Source organism: Ammodytes marinus (genome assembly GCF_949987685.1).
Source record: "Ammodytes marinus genome assembly, chromosome: 7".
In the NCBI taxonomy this organism is placed as follows: domain Eukaryota; kingdom Metazoa; phylum Chordata; class Actinopteri; order Uranoscopiformes; family Ammodytidae; genus Ammodytes; species Ammodytes marinus.
Genome location: NC_137211.1, coordinates 8,821,891 through 8,837,526, shown reverse-complemented (window position 1 = coordinate 8,837,526; position 15,636 = coordinate 8,821,891). Strand labels below are relative to the sequence as shown.

The window sequence follows — 15,636 nt, the reverse complement described above, 5'->3', positions numbered from 1 at the left end:
AGTGTGGCACTTCTTTAAACTTACTGAAACTTGCAGGGGCCATCACTCTCATGCATTTATCAGACTTTTCTCTGCGCTTTCTGAGCTGATAGATAGGTTGTGTTGCCACAGTGATGTGGAGTCTTAAACTGTTCTAGCTTTGCCAGCACTTATATCTGTACAGCTAAATATCCCCATAGAAACATCGCTGCGTTTATTTTCGCCACCAGTTCAATTTAATGTCGGCTTGCTCCTGCTTACTCTCCCGCACACATGCCTTAGTCATGCGCAGGCCCCTGATCTCCTTGCAAGGGTCAGGGGCCTATCATGAGCCAGTCAATTATTTCTTTTTTTGGAATGGCATTGTTCAGGGCCTTCGAAGATCGGGTCCCCACATTCAGCTTAAAAAAAAAAAAAAAAAAAAAAGATTATTTTATTTTTTTCCTGATGGTCCCCCTCTGCCTTGGGCCCCCCCGTGACTGTCACACTTTCCCCCGCAGTACGTCGGCCCTGCCCGCTTGCCTGTGGCTAGGAAGGTCCTTTCTAGATGAACCCAATTTCCTATAACCTTATTTTAAACAAATGCAAAATAAACTTGTTGTTTGTCCTTTAGGAAGCTAAAACAAATATGCAACCCTTTTTTATAAATACTATATTTTAAAGAGCTGTCTATTGAAAAATCCACCAGTTTCCCCTTTATTTTGACACCCAATGACCCACTCAGCTCATACAATCAGTCCCCCAGATCTTACATTTCTTTATTGTCTTCTTAAAATAAGTTCTGATGTAGCAAAGAAGGGCATGGTAAAGGTAGATGAAACCGAACGTGATGAAAACAAATGCTGATGTATGTATGTTAAGTTGGGGCAAAAATAAAAAAACTCTTTAACACTTCCAACTAAACATGAACACTGTTAGGTGCTTGTGGTTTGGGTGTGATTTAAAAAAGAAGCATTGTATGTGCTGCTGAAAGACAATGAAGTAAAGTGTCAGGTATCAAGGTATTAGCTGCATTAACTTAAGGTGCTAAGGACACATACAAGCACACACTTTTTTTATTTATTTAAGTGCAGTACTTCCCCCTTCTGTACCGTTGAGTTTGGGGTCTTCGACAGGTGAATCCGGGTCTTTGTTTGCACTCTCTGAGTAGATTCTTGGCGAAGAACAGAAGACAAAAGAGCACCAGAAATGTCACAACCACCCCCACAATATAGAGCAATTGATTCACCGCTGTGGACACAAGGAAAACACAACATCATTCCACCACTCATCACTTCTGATTTACAGAAATTCTGAACATCTTTGATGATAACGACATGAATGGCCCTCCAGATAACTTGAATAATTTCAAGCCAACCACACTTGCTACAATAAAAGGGGAAACAATTAGGCTCCATTAAAGCCATTAAGCTGCTGATGTGAGTGTACAGTACGTTTGGGCGAATGAGTCATAAAAACTGCAAACCCACATGCCAGGGAGCCATTATGTGCCATGGGTACAACTTTGGATGTGGCTGTAGTTGTAGCTGAATCTATAGATGTTGGTGTAGAAGTTGCACATTCTGGGTCTTTCAAACACTCATTCCTGAAAAAAGGAGAAAAACAAGTAGAGGCTACTTGAGACAAGACTGGAATCTGGCAACATCGGTAGCCATATATGAGAGGACAGTGTTACAACCAATCTTAAGACTATATCCTTTATCACTTATATGAAAATGTAAAGTTTTTTCTTGCTGTAATAATTCTTCTTTTTCAAACACCTTTGCCTAACCAGGATGGTAAAAGCCTCAAATTAGCTTTCTGATGCATTGAAGGGGATCACACTGCTAGGCAGAGGTTGTAAAGGGCCTCAGTTAAACCACAGAGAATCTTGACATTTCTGACAGAATGGCAGAAGTTTCCACCACTCTGCCCACTGACCTGATAATAAGCCTTTGAATGCAGAGACCATTTAAGTCGAGGCTAAGAGGCAGTTGAAAGATTTGTTTAGTGTATGTACTGTCTTAAATTGTCTAATTTTGTTTCTATAATTTTTGATCTCCCACCTTTGGAATATCTCCTGGCACTTCATGTTGTAGTCACCATTATGCACTGGGAAGAAAAATTAGGGTGTTTATGAGAATACATTAAAAAAAACATAAGGATTTCTCTTGAGAGCATTTTTATTATATTGAAATTCAACATTTATGACTGAATTTGATATAATCAATGCCAGTATATGAATCAATATGGAATCTGTAAATACCAAACTAGGGCTTTAAAGGTGGAGTGAGCAATGTTGGAGAACACTCGTTGCCAAAATCACCATCAGCTAGCTGTAGGCCTGTTGTGTGCGCTTAAACTGTGTTCACCCCCCATAAAATGCGTGCACTCAGTAAGGACTGGTAGCAGAATGTGTGGAGATATTCAATGATTTTGACAACAAGCATTCTCTAGAATCACTGACTCCACTTTTAACTCCCTTTGACTTCACTTACCACAGTTTTTACAGTCGCATTTCCTGCACTCCTTTTCTCCTTCAGTGTATTCATAGTAGAATCCCTCTTTACAGTCACATACCACGTTACTAGTAAAGGAGCAGGGACTTATTTCCACCTCATTATCTGGTAAAAAAATCAAAACACAGTGTTTCTGGCGGCCACAGGATTTCATGCCATACAATAACATTTGATTATTTTCATTGATTTCCAAATCCCTTCAGTTTGCACACAGCTCATTTCTCTGACCTCAGATCTACAGTGTGCAGAAGATTCTCAACATCTCAGACTAAAACATTTCATTGCATTGTTTCCACCAAAATGTTGTCATCTTTACTTTTTTTGCCTTTTTTTAACATTTCATACTTCATCAATATGATGTTTAATGTAATTACAAAAACAGGTGTGCTATAAAGGCAACCGATAATATCAGAATTCCATTCAAATAGTCCGAAAATGTCCATCCAATTTATTATTTTGGTAAAATGTTTTACTTTGAATCAAAGGTATTACTTCTTTAACTTTAATCCAACACAATGAACCATAAGATACTTACTGCTGCAAGAGTTACACTTCAGGTATTTCTTTATCGCGTTTTCTTTTTCTGTAAACGTATTAGTTTTACATTTCTCACATCTGTGCGTTCCATTGCCACAGTCAGTCCCAGGATATTTATAATATCCTGGGAATAGAGAAGGAGAAAGGGAAATAAGTTAACGTGATGATTCCATTGTAACTGTGCAACGCGAGGGCCAATGCATGCTTGTTAGAACTTACCAGCTGGGCAAATGTCATAACAAAAAGTTGGTTCTGCCTTAGCGAAACTCTGTCCAGTGGAAAGGAAGGCAAGTATCAGTGGGAAAACCTGAAGCAGAAGATGAGATTTAATAATCTATGGACCTGTGTGGAAAGGTGCTCACAAACCAGCATGCCTGACACTTTACCACAGCTATCACACAAAATAGGATAGCTCTAGTGGAAACATAGGGCAATGCAACTCTTTAAGCCATCTTAAATGTTCCTACACTGTTTATATAAAGCAGGTCTTTGGGCTATTGAATTTGTTGGCTATATCCAAATATTCTATTGAACTTTCAGCATACAAATAGTTACCTACATCGTACATACATAAACCTGAACCATCAAGGGAGAATTTTAAAAAAAAAGGAAAAGAAAAAAAAGAGGGGGATAAAAAGAAATACATTGTAATTGCTTACAAATTAGATGTGATTTGTCCAATTTAGAAAATGAAGTGGAATTTTGTTCGTAAGCATTTCAAATGAATCCAACCTTATGTAGCTAATATAGAGACATGGTACCATAAATACTGAGACGACAGTACCTGTAACAATAAAATAGGTACTAAATCACAGCCAACCTGGAACCACTTTAGAATAAGACACCTGAATTGGATAACTTACCAAGACATAGTCCATGTCGGAGGAGCAGACGATAAGGAGGTTTCACCACCAAATTTAGATGAGTGGTAGTTTCACTCATTGGAGAAAAAAATTAAGTTCGATTATCCCCATATATCACCAGACGAAGGCACCACTAAATGCACCCACAGGATAAGGCATTCTCTGTAGATTGATTTTTAAAGCGGAGTCAATTAAAGTGTGAAAGGACGATCTTTTGCATGTTTGTGTGTATGTGGGTCAGAGATGTCAGTTCTTTAGAGTATTCTTCAGAGAAGTGAAGTGCGAGAAACAGGAAACACACAGAGCTCACGTAGTTGCAGCGTCATCGTCAGCGTCAGTTCCTCCAATGATTCCACTGAACCTCTGTGATAATAATGTGGTTCAGACACCAGGGCTGATGACATATACATGCCACTCTTCCATGAGCCCGGATACAGCGGTTGGCTATAGAGTTATACACATATAAGGCTGAGACCAACTTACACACACTAAGAGGAGTGGGCAAGAAAGCAGAAGTGAGGACTTATCAAATATAGAAGAATCCCTGATTCATTTCTCAAACACAAATTGTCTGTCAAAAGCATTTGAACATATTATGAAGATTATTATTGATTATATAACTTATATATAAGCACTGTACACAATAGTTGATATGTGTCACTGTCTAATAACAGGATACATGAATGAATCAGTCATTTAGTCTTCATATCTCAACTGGGTTTCTTAACACTTGTTTCCCATAAATGCTGCCTGAGATCATGTTAAATCAAGTTTGTTGTTGTTTGAAACTCAAGCGGCACTGAAATGATGTGAAGAAGAGAGTAGAATAATTATATAGCCTAGTATTAGATGTATTAACTGAAGACAATGTTCACATGACATGTTGAGCAGTGATTTGGTCATGTGGATCCCAATCTGGACATTAAAAAAAAATATGTTAAAATAAAGTTAATGGCATAATTTCAATTCAAGTCCTAATATAATATCACTAACCCAGACTTGAGGGGTGTGCCCCACATATTGTTACCAGTCTAATTAACCATCCCTTGTGAATGTCCAGTGCTATAGAGCTGGCTGTGAGAGCTTACTGTATTTACGCTGTTATCGCCAGAATAGACAGCAGGTCCATGTCCTCTTCTATAATCACACAACGCATGAGAGAGTACACATATATGGTCTATCTTAACCATCAGCAGTTACACAAATGTGTCTTTGGCATTTTCACTTTTGAACCCAATTTCAGCTTCAACTAGCCTATAACACTGATGAGGTTTTGTGGGGGAAAGACATGTGTCTGGGTGACATGACATCACTGCTTTTTCTTATATCTTTATTGTTTTTACTCTTTTACTCTGTATTTCTGATACAGTTTAATCATCTTGATATCTTTTATACTATTTAATGTTGTGACGATATTTCTTATGACCTGTATCAGATCAATATTGGAGGAAAAGGGGGTTTATACTTTGGAACACCTTCTTCTTGGAATACTGCACTTATTATTTATTCGTGCATGCATTTTTAGACATGTAACAATCCGTAATTGACTTTGGTGACATTTTGAAGGCAGTGCTGTTATTATAGCTACATTGTGGCGTTGCCATTTCAGGATTCGAGTAGCCTGCTACTTTCACCCCTTGTGGATCTGTTAGCAAAATAAATCCAACCCAAAAGCGCTGAAATATCGTTATTAAATTCATCGTGCATGCGCTGCCCAGTAATACGTGGATAAAGTAGGTCATCACGAGGGAGAGAAAAATCCAAAGCAACATTAGTAGAATTATCCCTCCGTTTCTGCGTTGTGGTAGTGAGCCTGCAGCAGCACCCAGAAGTGAACAAAGCGACCCGGAAGCGGTGGTCCGACTGGAGGCAGACAGAAAGAACATCAACCTTTTATATTATAGCTGTACTCGCAAGACAATATCTGCAATCGGGACACAAGGTATTTGTGCATGTCTATTCGCCGCAGTGCATTTTTCCGATGAGCGATCGCGTGCATTGTGCACAAAATTGCAACTGCTGCCCTTTGATTCGTCCAAAAGTTGCAGAATGTGGGGGAAAAAAAGGCAGCCCTAAAAGTGAAATTTAGTGAAGATGGCACAGCGTGTTTCGGGAGGCAGGGCATTGTGCGCTGGTTGTATTTTGACCTCAACGCCTTTTTTTAAAAATCGTGTGTGGTGTTTGGGTCGAGCCTGCATCTTGTCCGTTTCCGTGCATTTTTTTTCGCAGGGCATGGTTGTTGTAGGAAGTGTCAGTTTTTTTAAGAGGAGGGGAGGCCGGGCTATTCAAACGTGCATTTCACCGTAAACAATCATTCATGCCTTTGACATGATAAACACACCTTTGTGTCCGCCTCGGCCGCTTCTTGTCTCCCAGCACCGTCCTCGCGACACCACTACATGCTTCTAGAAAAAATTGGGGTCTGCAGAATATGGCGTCCCGCCTTATAAAAATAAGGCTGCCATTTTTGTTTCTCTTTTGTCTGGAAATGTTTAAAGAAATACTGTCTGAGAATGTCTGAGTCGCACCGGGAGGGTCGAGCAGCAAAATACACCCTGTACCGCTTTGTGTCCGGAGATGCTATCACAAGGCCGACATGTCCGAAAAGTCAAAGGATGGAAAGTTTTTTCCCCCATTGCGTTTATGAGGAAATTTAAAGCGACGTGCACTTATTTTCAGGAATTCACTCAGACAAAAGGAACAAGGGGGGGCTAAATGCCTGAGCTAAGCTAATATACGGCTAAAGCTATGTCAGAATGGGACGTATTTTAGAGAAGGAGCAACACATTTATTGGTGACATTTAGGCGATATGTCGTAATTTACAGAGCGTTATTAGCATACATGTAACATGGCAAGTTAGAACACTTTCAAAGAGCTCCCTTGTTATCTTTATTTAAGGTTCATGAAGCTAGCATTTAACAAATGTTTTAGGCCTACATTTAATTTATCTTCAACTTGAATATAGGCCCTTTAAAAGGTTGGCATATCAAATCCAGTTCTTGGACAACATGTAAGGTCCACTTTCTAAAACTATCCCACCTTTACTCTGGGTCATGGTCTTCATTAGTGGGCGGAGTTTGATCATCTTCATGATAACTGAACAAACCCCAAAATACAAAGATAGAAAATTATAGTAAGTTTACTTTTCACAGTTTAACATTTTCAAATACCAACATACAAGACATTAAATTGTCTTCAAATTATCTTTTTTTTATTTTTTTTTCAGAAATTGTATTATTTTGTTTAAAAAAAAACATTAAATTCAAAGCCAACAATACCTACATGCATAGGCCCGCTTGCCTGTGGCTAGGAAGGTCCTTTGTAGATGAACCCAATTTCCTATAACCTTATTTTAAACAAATGCCAAATAAACTTGTTGTTTGTCCTTTAGGAAGCTAAAACAAATATGCAACCCTTTTTTATAAATACTATATTTTAAAGAGCTGTCTATTGAAAAATCCACCAGTTTCCCCTTTATTTTGACACCCAATGACCCATTCAGCTCATACAATCAGTCCCCCAGATCTTACATTTCTTTATTGTCTTCTTAAAATAAGTTCTGATGTAGCAAAGAAGGGCATGGTAAAGGTAGATGAAAGTGAACGTGATGAAAACAAATGCTGATGTATGTATGTTAAGTTGGGGCAAAAATAAAAAAAACTCTTTAACACTTCCAACTAAACATGAACACTGTTAGGTGCTTGTGGTTTGGGTGTGATTGTTTCCGCGTAAGTTAAAGTTTCTCACGTTATCACTCTCTGCCCACACAATTTATTCAGTATATTTGAAGAGTTTGCCGTTGGAAGAACAAAAAAACAAATAATTCTTTGCATCACTAACCGCTTTCTGATATGTGTAACCTGACTTTGCTAATTTAAAATAAATCTTATTTGTTTCAGGATGGCGGAGCCTCGATTTAACAATCCGTATTTCTGGCCACCCCCTCCATCCATGCCAGGCCAGGTAAGTCTGCTAGCAACATGTAATTACTGCAACATTTCCATCTTTTGAATTGCCATTTCTTGCCATGTGTGAATATATTTTCAGCCATTCAGCAACAGTCAGTGAAACTAGACCAGAGTCAGTATCTGTCACCATATGTTCTTGTAGATTCAAAAAATAAAAATAAATCAGAACTTGTGCTGGTCAGTGTTTCCTGTCCCGGGGGTGTATTTTTTTTTTAATGGGCATGAATGACATTCACACACGGTGGCTGTTTTCTCTTGAGCATGACCCGTTAACCCTTTCAGCTGGATAACCTGGTGCTCATTAACAAGATCAAGGAGCAGCTGATGGCCGAGAAGATCCGACCCCTGCATCTGCAGCCTACCTCCAGCCCTTCCCAGCAGCCCTTGCTGGTGCCCACCTCGTCCCCCGACAGTAACGCTCATCACATCATGGCGGTGCAGAAGCAACAGCAGGTGCCGGGACACCACTCGCAGCAACAGGGCTCTGGACAACCGGACATTGCTCTGCACGCTCGCCCGGCCTCCAGCTCCGGACAAGGTACGGCCCTCACTTTGTTCTTTGTACTGGACTGAAACACATTTCGAAATATAAATGTGTCAGTGGCATCAGATATCAACACTCTTGTTTACTTATTCAGTTTTGGAATCTTTTCTGTTTGAATTAGGAAACTCGGCTTAGTTTCATCCAGGCAAAATAATTGTTAAGCTGCCTGTGTCGAGTCAACATTAAACACTGGTGCACAGAGAAGTTTAGCATGTTTTATTAAATGAATAACAGTTTTAAAAAGTAACATATTTATAGTTAGGTAATTACAAATTATAATTTGTGTAATAGTACCAAAACTCAGCTATCACATAAGCATAAGAGTCAAACAGTTACCAGCCCTTGATTTTCTTTCAAATAACAAATCAGTTTGAATGAGGTGCTCCATATTTTTGCAAGTTTGATGCAGCAATAGAGACAGTGAGGTTGCATTGGTCTCTATAGATATACAATTGTTCACTTAACATTGTGTGGTATCCCTATACATAAACTTAACACAGTATGAAGTCCGTCAATTTACAAGACACAATCAATTGCCCACTTACTAACCAAATTGCCTTCACCTGACACTTTGCAGACGGAAATATGGACGACAAATCGGCGGTGAAGGCCAAGGGACTGTGGGAAGACTGGCACATGAGACAGCTCAGCGAGCAAGCTGGCCGGGTCAACCATCGCTCAGGTACTACAGCAGTCAGCTGGTCTCCGTGGTCTGTGGACGAGGAGGAACAGACAGTCAATCTGTTTAATTGGAGATTGAGATACACTGAACACACACAAGCAGCAAAAGGTACAATGAAGGAAATACCACAGCTGGTAAATAGCCCAAGTGTATTTAATGTACTGTATTGACATTCGGTGTTCACTTTGCATTCATACAAGCAGCTGCTAAGATACTCAGTGTGTCATTAGTCAGGTAATTTAAAAGTTTGAAAATAATAAACAGTTTAAGTTAGTTAAAGAAACATTATTTCCTGGAGGTAAAAGTGGGTAAATAAACAAATAGACTGTGAATTGTACAGGCTGAGTAGCACAGTCATTGTCAACAATGTTAAGGGACAAACGCATCGAGACAGTTATTGGTTTCCAGGCACATGGCTGGTGATGATGGTGCACAGATATGGGTTTTTTATAAGATTAGTGCTAATAATTTTCAGACGGATGCAAACCAAAACTGTGAATCTTCCAGATGCCTTGGCTTGCGGTAGACCGACTTCAAATGAAACCAATATGCTAGTCTAACCCCAAGTAATAACACACGCCAAACACACTCAGCAGAAATATAAATCTGAAGTGGATGGAAATGAATTGCGCTTTGGAATATATTGAAAATAAATGTTGAAAATCTAAAACTGTAGCATTCATTCAAAATCGATTAATAATTACCAAAATGTATCCGTGTTCCAAAAATGTCAAAACTTTAGTTTAGAGCTACAACTCACAGAAACAATGATATGGTTTCAGAAGCCTCTCAAGTCATTTGTTGTATGGTGTTTGTGTCTAAAAACCAGTCGTGGTCTCTGCTTCCACAGGTCTGGCTCCTTCATCCCGACCCGACGGCCACAACACTTCAGAGGCCCTGACCCCCACCACTCCAACTTCCAGCAGCCAACACCGCCTGGGCGGGGCCCCCTCTGTGAACATCATCTCTGGGCTGGCCAGTGGCCCGGGCATGGACCACATGAAAATTGGGGGCCTGGCTGGACTGTTGGGCCCCCCACCCAAGGCGCCACGGGGACGGAAGAAGATCAAAGCTGAAAACCAGACAGGTCCTCTGCTGGTGGTGCCCTACCCCCTCATCAATGACCATGGCTGCATCACTGTCGGACCCAAAGAGGGCAAAACCTACAGGTATGACACAGGAAGCGACTACTTCGGTTTTTGCTGCATCACAGGGGGAAGGGTACAAAGCCACTGTGAAGATTTAGAGTTTGAGGTGCAAAAGATCACTAGGCATGTGCTGGACAGGAACTCATTCTTTAACCTGATTGGTTGAAAGCTTAACTCACTGGACTGTCATTTGATCTTTGCCCCCTACCACAACTGGAAAAACATGGCAATCCTATTCTTCTTATCATTATTCTTTTTTAAGATTTTCATGAGTGGATCAAGAATTTTCAGAGGTAGTGAGTCGTGTCACAATCAATCCAGTGTGAATTCTGACTGCCAGACTTAATTCATTCTCAGTAGTTATTTTCCACAAGGGAACTTGGTAGCAAAACTGAGCTTTCAAGGATATGAACTCAGGTGAGAACACTGCAGTTCTGTAGAAAGTCTTGCTACCTATTGGAATCTTAACCTTTACCTACTTGATTTCAATTATTTAGGGATTCAATTCTGACTTTGGCTGGGTGCTACTGCTAACCCTGATATAGATTATGACTCAGAGTTGGTCATGATTTGCTTGATGTGTCTTCAAAATGAATGACTGAGTGGTTTGTAAATAACGTGTATGTAAACATTGGGGCCCACCTTGGCTAGCAACATGCTTGTTTACAGAGCCTAGAATAGCTGACTCCACTCTTTAATTTAACCAGAGTGATACAGTCTGATTTCATTACATTTATGCAACTATTTTATTTATTTTTTTTGTCACCAAGATGCAAAGTGTGCCCGCTCACCTTCATGAGCAAGTCAGAGATGCAGATTCACTCCAAGTCCCACACAGAGGCCAAACCACACAAGTGTCCCCACTGCTCCAAGACGTTCGCCAACGCCTCATATCTGGCCCAGCACCTGCGCATCCACCTGGGCATCAAACCCTACCACTGCTCCTACTGCGAGAACTCCTTTCGCCAGCTGTCACACCTGCAGCAGCACACCAGGTCGGTCCAGCTGTGAGAAGTCAAGTTAGTTGGGGGTGGGGGGAGCCATACCTTGTGCCATATTTCTTCATTTTCCTGGCTTCTCCTGATGTAGTTAGATGCATCAATGCTGCGTATGTAGTTTTTGGCGAGATGTTTGAAATGTCATGCATCTCATTGTAGTCACTAAAGAAACAAAACATTTTGGGTCACTTTTAACTTTTCGTTTCCTTTGCCACAGAATCCACACTGGCGATAGGCCTTATAAATGTGCTCACCCCGGATGTGAAAAGGCTTTTACCCAGCTGTCTAACCTCCAGGTCAGTACAGGATCACACAACTTATCCCTGCTACACTATTTATTAAAATAAGAAATGCTATTTTACAGAGGTACACAAACTACACTTTCCAAAATGCTTTAAAAAACATATAACGGTTAGTTGCCTTAATTGACTATCATCACAAAAGTGTATAATTAAACAACGTGTGTGTGTGTGTGTGTGTGTGTGTGTGTGTGTGTGTGTGTGTGTGTGTGTGTGTGTGTGTGTGTGTGTGTGTGTGTGTGTGTGTGTGTGTGTGTGTGTGTGTGTGTGTGTGTGTGTGTGTGTGTGTGTGTGTGTGTGTGTGTTTCTCCCCCTACAGTCTCACCAGAGGCAGCACAATAAAGACAAGCCGTACAAATGTCCAAACTGCTACCGTGCCTACTCAGACTCCGCATCATTGCAGATCCACTTGTCAGCGCACGCCATAAAAACCGCCAAGGCCTACTGCTGTAGCATGTGTGGCCGGGCATACACCTCAGTGAGTAGACCTGTTTAGCTTACCTGTTTGTGATCTTTATTGTTTGTCAGATATTTTTCCAGCGTGCAGTCAGACTGTTCATACGGCAGATAAGATAGCGGTCTTTTTATGAGACCAAGTCTCTTGCTTGGCCTCATATTTCGACCATAAAGATAAGATTGATTTCTTCTTTTCATGATTAGACGGATCAACCTCTCATTTTTGGCATACAAATACCAGTTATTTGAATATCTGGTTAATGCTTAAAATGGGAATATTTGTAGTGGAATCAGCGAAACCAGTGTTCTTATACATTTATCCAGAAGATGGTCATGTTTGTATATTTATATGTATATGCGAAAAAGAAAATGGTTGAGGGGACGCCCTTAGCTCAGTTGGTATGGCGTCCCCGCCCGGTCCCAGCAGCAGACCCGGATTCGATTCCTGCCCGCGGTCGTTCTCTGCATGTCACTCCCCTCTCTGCCCCATTTCACCTCTGTCTCTCTGCACTATCAATAAAGTATAAAAATGCCCAAAAAATATCTTGAAGAAAAAAAAATGGTTGAACGTCTTTAAAGCCTCTGGAAACCTGGTCTAAAATAGTAAAAATCAATATGATATCAAAGTCAGTTTTTTACTGTTAAGAACGTTTGACAGAACTGTGTGGGCGTGGTCTGATTTGTGTTAACAGGGGCTTTAAAGGTGCTGTAAGCGGAATGGTTCTTTTAGCTAACTTCCTGTCAGTTACTGCAGTTAGCAGTCCCCTCGCTCGTGCCTACGTCACCACATTAATGCACTGCGGTCTTCAAGCAGCGAGTTATCTAGCATCATCTCAGATCCATAAGTGTGATAAAACATGATAAAAAAACATCAAAACAGACATTGGGAAGGATTTTTACCTGCTCCGCCATTGTAGGCGCATACACATTCACCCATCTGTTGCTCTGGCGTGCATCGGCAGTGAGACGGGTGTCGGTTTGTAGCGTTCTCTCTTGTGATTGGATATTAATTTCTGGATCCCCAAAAAGTTTATTTGCCGATTACATGTAGAGCAGAGCAGCTGACTGAGAGATCGGCTTTATAAAACGTGCACATTATGTAAGTGATCAATGTACGATTTAACACTTATATTAACATAAATAAACCGCTTACTTCACCTTTTTAAGTTACAAATTCAGTAAAAAGTAATTCTAGAAATTCAACGCAAATTCAATGTATGATCCCTGAAAGCGATTTGAAAAAAGAATAATAATAATTTAAAAAAAATGGAAATTGGGGTTATACAGTATTAGGCTTTTTTCCAATGTGTTGTTTTAATGTCAGTGATCTCACTCTGGACCACTCTTTGTGTGTTTCATGTCCTTGTAGGAGACCTACCTTATGAAGCACATGTCCAAACACACGGTGGTGGAGCACCTAGTGAGCCACCAGTCGCCTCAGAGGACGGAGTCCCCCAGCATCCCCATACGCATCTCCCTCATCTGAGCTCCCCCAGCTGCTCAGCAGCAGGTTTGGATTGAGAGTCTATGTCAGGCCGGGGCTCCTGAGGCCCCTGCACCCACAGCCATCTACATAAGGCTTACATTAGCATTATGACAGCTGACATAAGCATTCAGAAAACAGGCCGCCTCCATCCAATCTCGACACAGGCCGTCTGTCAAAAATGAGCACAGCGTTATTTTGTGAATGTAACAATACAGCTAGATGTTGTCCGGAGGATCGAGTGGCAGAGAATGTCTTGCGTCAGATTTAATAAGCACTTTCGTAAGCGTCATGTAAACTGCCGGATGCATTGGCCATGAGAAATGTTTTAGTTAGTTTTTTTGTTTGTTTCCTACTTCCATGAAATGGGTTCCCAAAATGTGCCAGATGATATTTGCCCTTTTAAAGAATTGAGAAAGAAAAGAAAATACAAACTATGTTGCTGGGTGTATTCTGGAGACATCCAAAGATAATCTTAAAGCACTTTTAGGCCTTATGGTTTTTGCTCAAATTGTTTCAATCTTGTAAGATGGAAAATGCCAAATGGCGTTATACTTGTGGCAGCTAAGAGTACTGACTGTATAAATAACAGTCTTTTTTTCTGTTACTTTCTTTGTTTTCACTCACATTTACAGGGTCATCTAAATCTAAATTCAAGAAAGGCAATCGGTAGATGACAATTTAAAAAAATGTATGATTGTATTAAGAAGTTGTATGATTGACTTTGAGAGACAAAAAATAAAAAGAGCAACATGTAAGGGAAGAAAGATGAATGTTATTATTTTTTAGAAAATCTTTCACTCCAGATTTGATGTTCACCTTTTTATGGCACCTTTTTAATGATCATAACTCATGATCAAAACATTGCTTTTGCTTTTATGCTTTCCTTACGTCTCATTAACTAGTGCCATATATGAACCTTGTTGGGGGTTTTCAGAGAAAGTGAATCTTGTCATAGTGTGTGTGCGTCTACTTTCTCTGCCCAGATAAGATTTGACTATTCTTTTCTTCTAAGTATTAGAGGATGAATACATTGCACATGTATCTAGTGCCAGCTCTTCTCTATTCATCCCAACTTTTAAATACACTTCAGCTGAAATGACAGTTAACTCGAGTGTTAAATTTTAAACCTAAACATTGGACCAAAATGTGAAGTTGTTGTACGGCTACTCTGACCCGGTTACGAATATATTTTTCTCTCTATTCCTTAATAAGCTTTACCCATTTGGAATAAACTGCAGTATAAGTCATATTCCATGAGTCTATATTATAAGTTCGTGTGGAGGTGATGCTTCTCCTTTTGACTTTTTTTTTCTTCTCCTTTTGGTATTATTTTATTGTACACAGTATTGGTTGTTGTATTTTTACTGTAACTTTAACCTCTGGATGGTACTAATAGGGTACCCTGTATTCTTCAGGGCACTTCAGAAAAAGGTGCTACGGCTACACGTTATGTTGGAGATAAAACTGAGAATAATGTAAAATACATATACAGTATATAGTATGTTTTCAAAAGAATAGAAACTTATTACTCAAGCCACTGGCCTGAAAACAGACATTTACGCCAACAACAGACCCTGCCTCTTCAACTTACTCTCTCTTCTGAGATAATGGGAAAATGTACATGTTGCTGTACTGTAAAACATGTTACTCATTTATAGTACCTATTTTTAAGTTTTCATAAACATGTTTTTGGTTTTGTACAAGTTTATGTATGAACTTACTGTAATTATTTTAGTTTACCTGTATCCTATTAATATTCATGTTTTATATCAGTTATTTACATGTAAGCCTTAACTGTTTTATCATCCCATTTCCATTACTCTGTATTGTGTTCTGCAGTATTCAGTCATGTAAACATTTTAATTTTTCTTTTCCTTCCGCATGGGGTTCCTGAGCTGTAACCTGTATGATAACTGTTTAACCATGTTCTCTATGAAAAGATATTGCGTAGATTTATTACACTTTTTCCTGTCTTGCATTGTGGTTTCATATACAGTTTCTAGACGACTAAATATGCACAGCCAAGACTGAGAAGTTAAACTAAGGTTATCAATGTTTAAAAAAAAAGGAAAAAAGCTTTGTATCTTTACCTTGTTTAATAAACAGACTGTTATAAATTCATCACCAATTGCTTGGTTCATACTGTGAGAACGAGATGAAAAAAAAAAGAAAAATCA

At 39.7% G+C, this 15,636-nt stretch overlaps 2 protein-coding genes across 5 annotated transcripts; one reads left to right on the top strand and one right to left on the bottom strand.

Moving 5' to 3' along the window:
• Positions 1-455: 455 nt before the first annotated feature.
• On the bottom strand, positions 456-4,288 carry LOC307252726 (tumor necrosis factor receptor superfamily member 10B-like). Of its 2 annotated transcripts, XM_080030483.1 has the most exons (8): positions 4,188-4,288; positions 3,878-4,039; positions 3,234-3,321; positions 3,013-3,138; positions 2,457-2,582; positions 2,025-2,070; positions 1,449-1,564; positions 456-1,209 (listed from the first exon to the last, which is right to left on the bottom strand). In XM_080030483.1, exons 2-8 carry the CDS (start codon positions 3,890-3,892, stop codon positions 1,043-1,045), a joined length of 684 nt encoding a protein of 227 aa, XP_079886609.1. In that variant the 5' UTR covers positions 3,893-4,039; positions 4,188-4,288; the 3' UTR covers positions 456-1,042. The 2 variants fall into 2 exon arrangements, with proteins under 2 accessions (XP_079886609.1, XP_079886608.1); XM_080030482.1 differs by lacking the exon at positions 4,188-4,288 and having other exon boundaries at positions 3,878-4,089.
• A 1,435-nt stretch (positions 4,289-5,723) lies between these two features.
• Positions 5,724-15,555, top strand: znf362b (zinc finger protein 362b). Of its 3 annotated transcripts, none has more exons than XM_080030424.1 (9): positions 5,724-5,819; positions 7,778-7,841; positions 8,156-8,384; positions 8,968-9,180; positions 9,923-10,241; positions 10,991-11,215; positions 11,436-11,514; positions 11,837-11,995; positions 13,343-15,555. In XM_080030424.1, the coding sequence occupies exons 2-9, from the start codon at positions 7,779-7,781 to the stop codon at positions 13,457-13,459; spliced, it is 1,404 nt and encodes a 467-aa protein (XP_079886550.1). In that variant the 5' UTR covers positions 5,724-5,819; position 7,778; the 3' UTR covers positions 13,460-15,555. The 3 variants fall into 3 exon arrangements, with proteins under 3 accessions (XP_079886550.1, XP_079886551.1, XP_079886549.1); XM_080030425.1 differs by having other exon boundaries at positions 8,129-8,384; positions 8,968-9,072; XM_080030423.1 differs by having other exon boundaries at positions 8,129-8,384.
• The last annotated feature ends 81 nt before the right edge of the window (positions 15,556-15,636 follow it).

Bases quoted from the DNA above. Each gene is read 5' to 3' on its own strand.
- znf362b (XM_080030423.1), top strand. From the start codon at position 7,779: ATGGCGGAGCCTCGATTTAACAATCCGTATTTCTGGCCACCCCCTCCA. The intron at 9,181-9,922 runs GTACAATGAAGG...CTGCTTCCACAG, and splicing joins ACACACACAAGCAGCAAAAG to GTCTGGCTCCTTCATCCCGA. The intron at 11,515-11,836 runs GTCAGTACAGGA...CTCCCCCTACAG, and splicing joins CCCAGCTGTCTAACCTCCAG to TCTCACCAGAGGCAGCACAA.
- LOC307252726 (XM_080030483.1), bottom strand. The intron at 2,583-3,012 runs GTAAGTATCTTA...TTTTTTTACCAG, and splicing joins GAAGTGTAACTCTTGCAGCA to ATAATGAGGTGGAAATAAGT. The intron at 1,565-2,024 runs GTGGGAGATCAA...TCCTTTTTTCAG, and splicing joins TGCCAGGAGATATTCCAAAG to GAATGAGTGTTTGAAAGACC.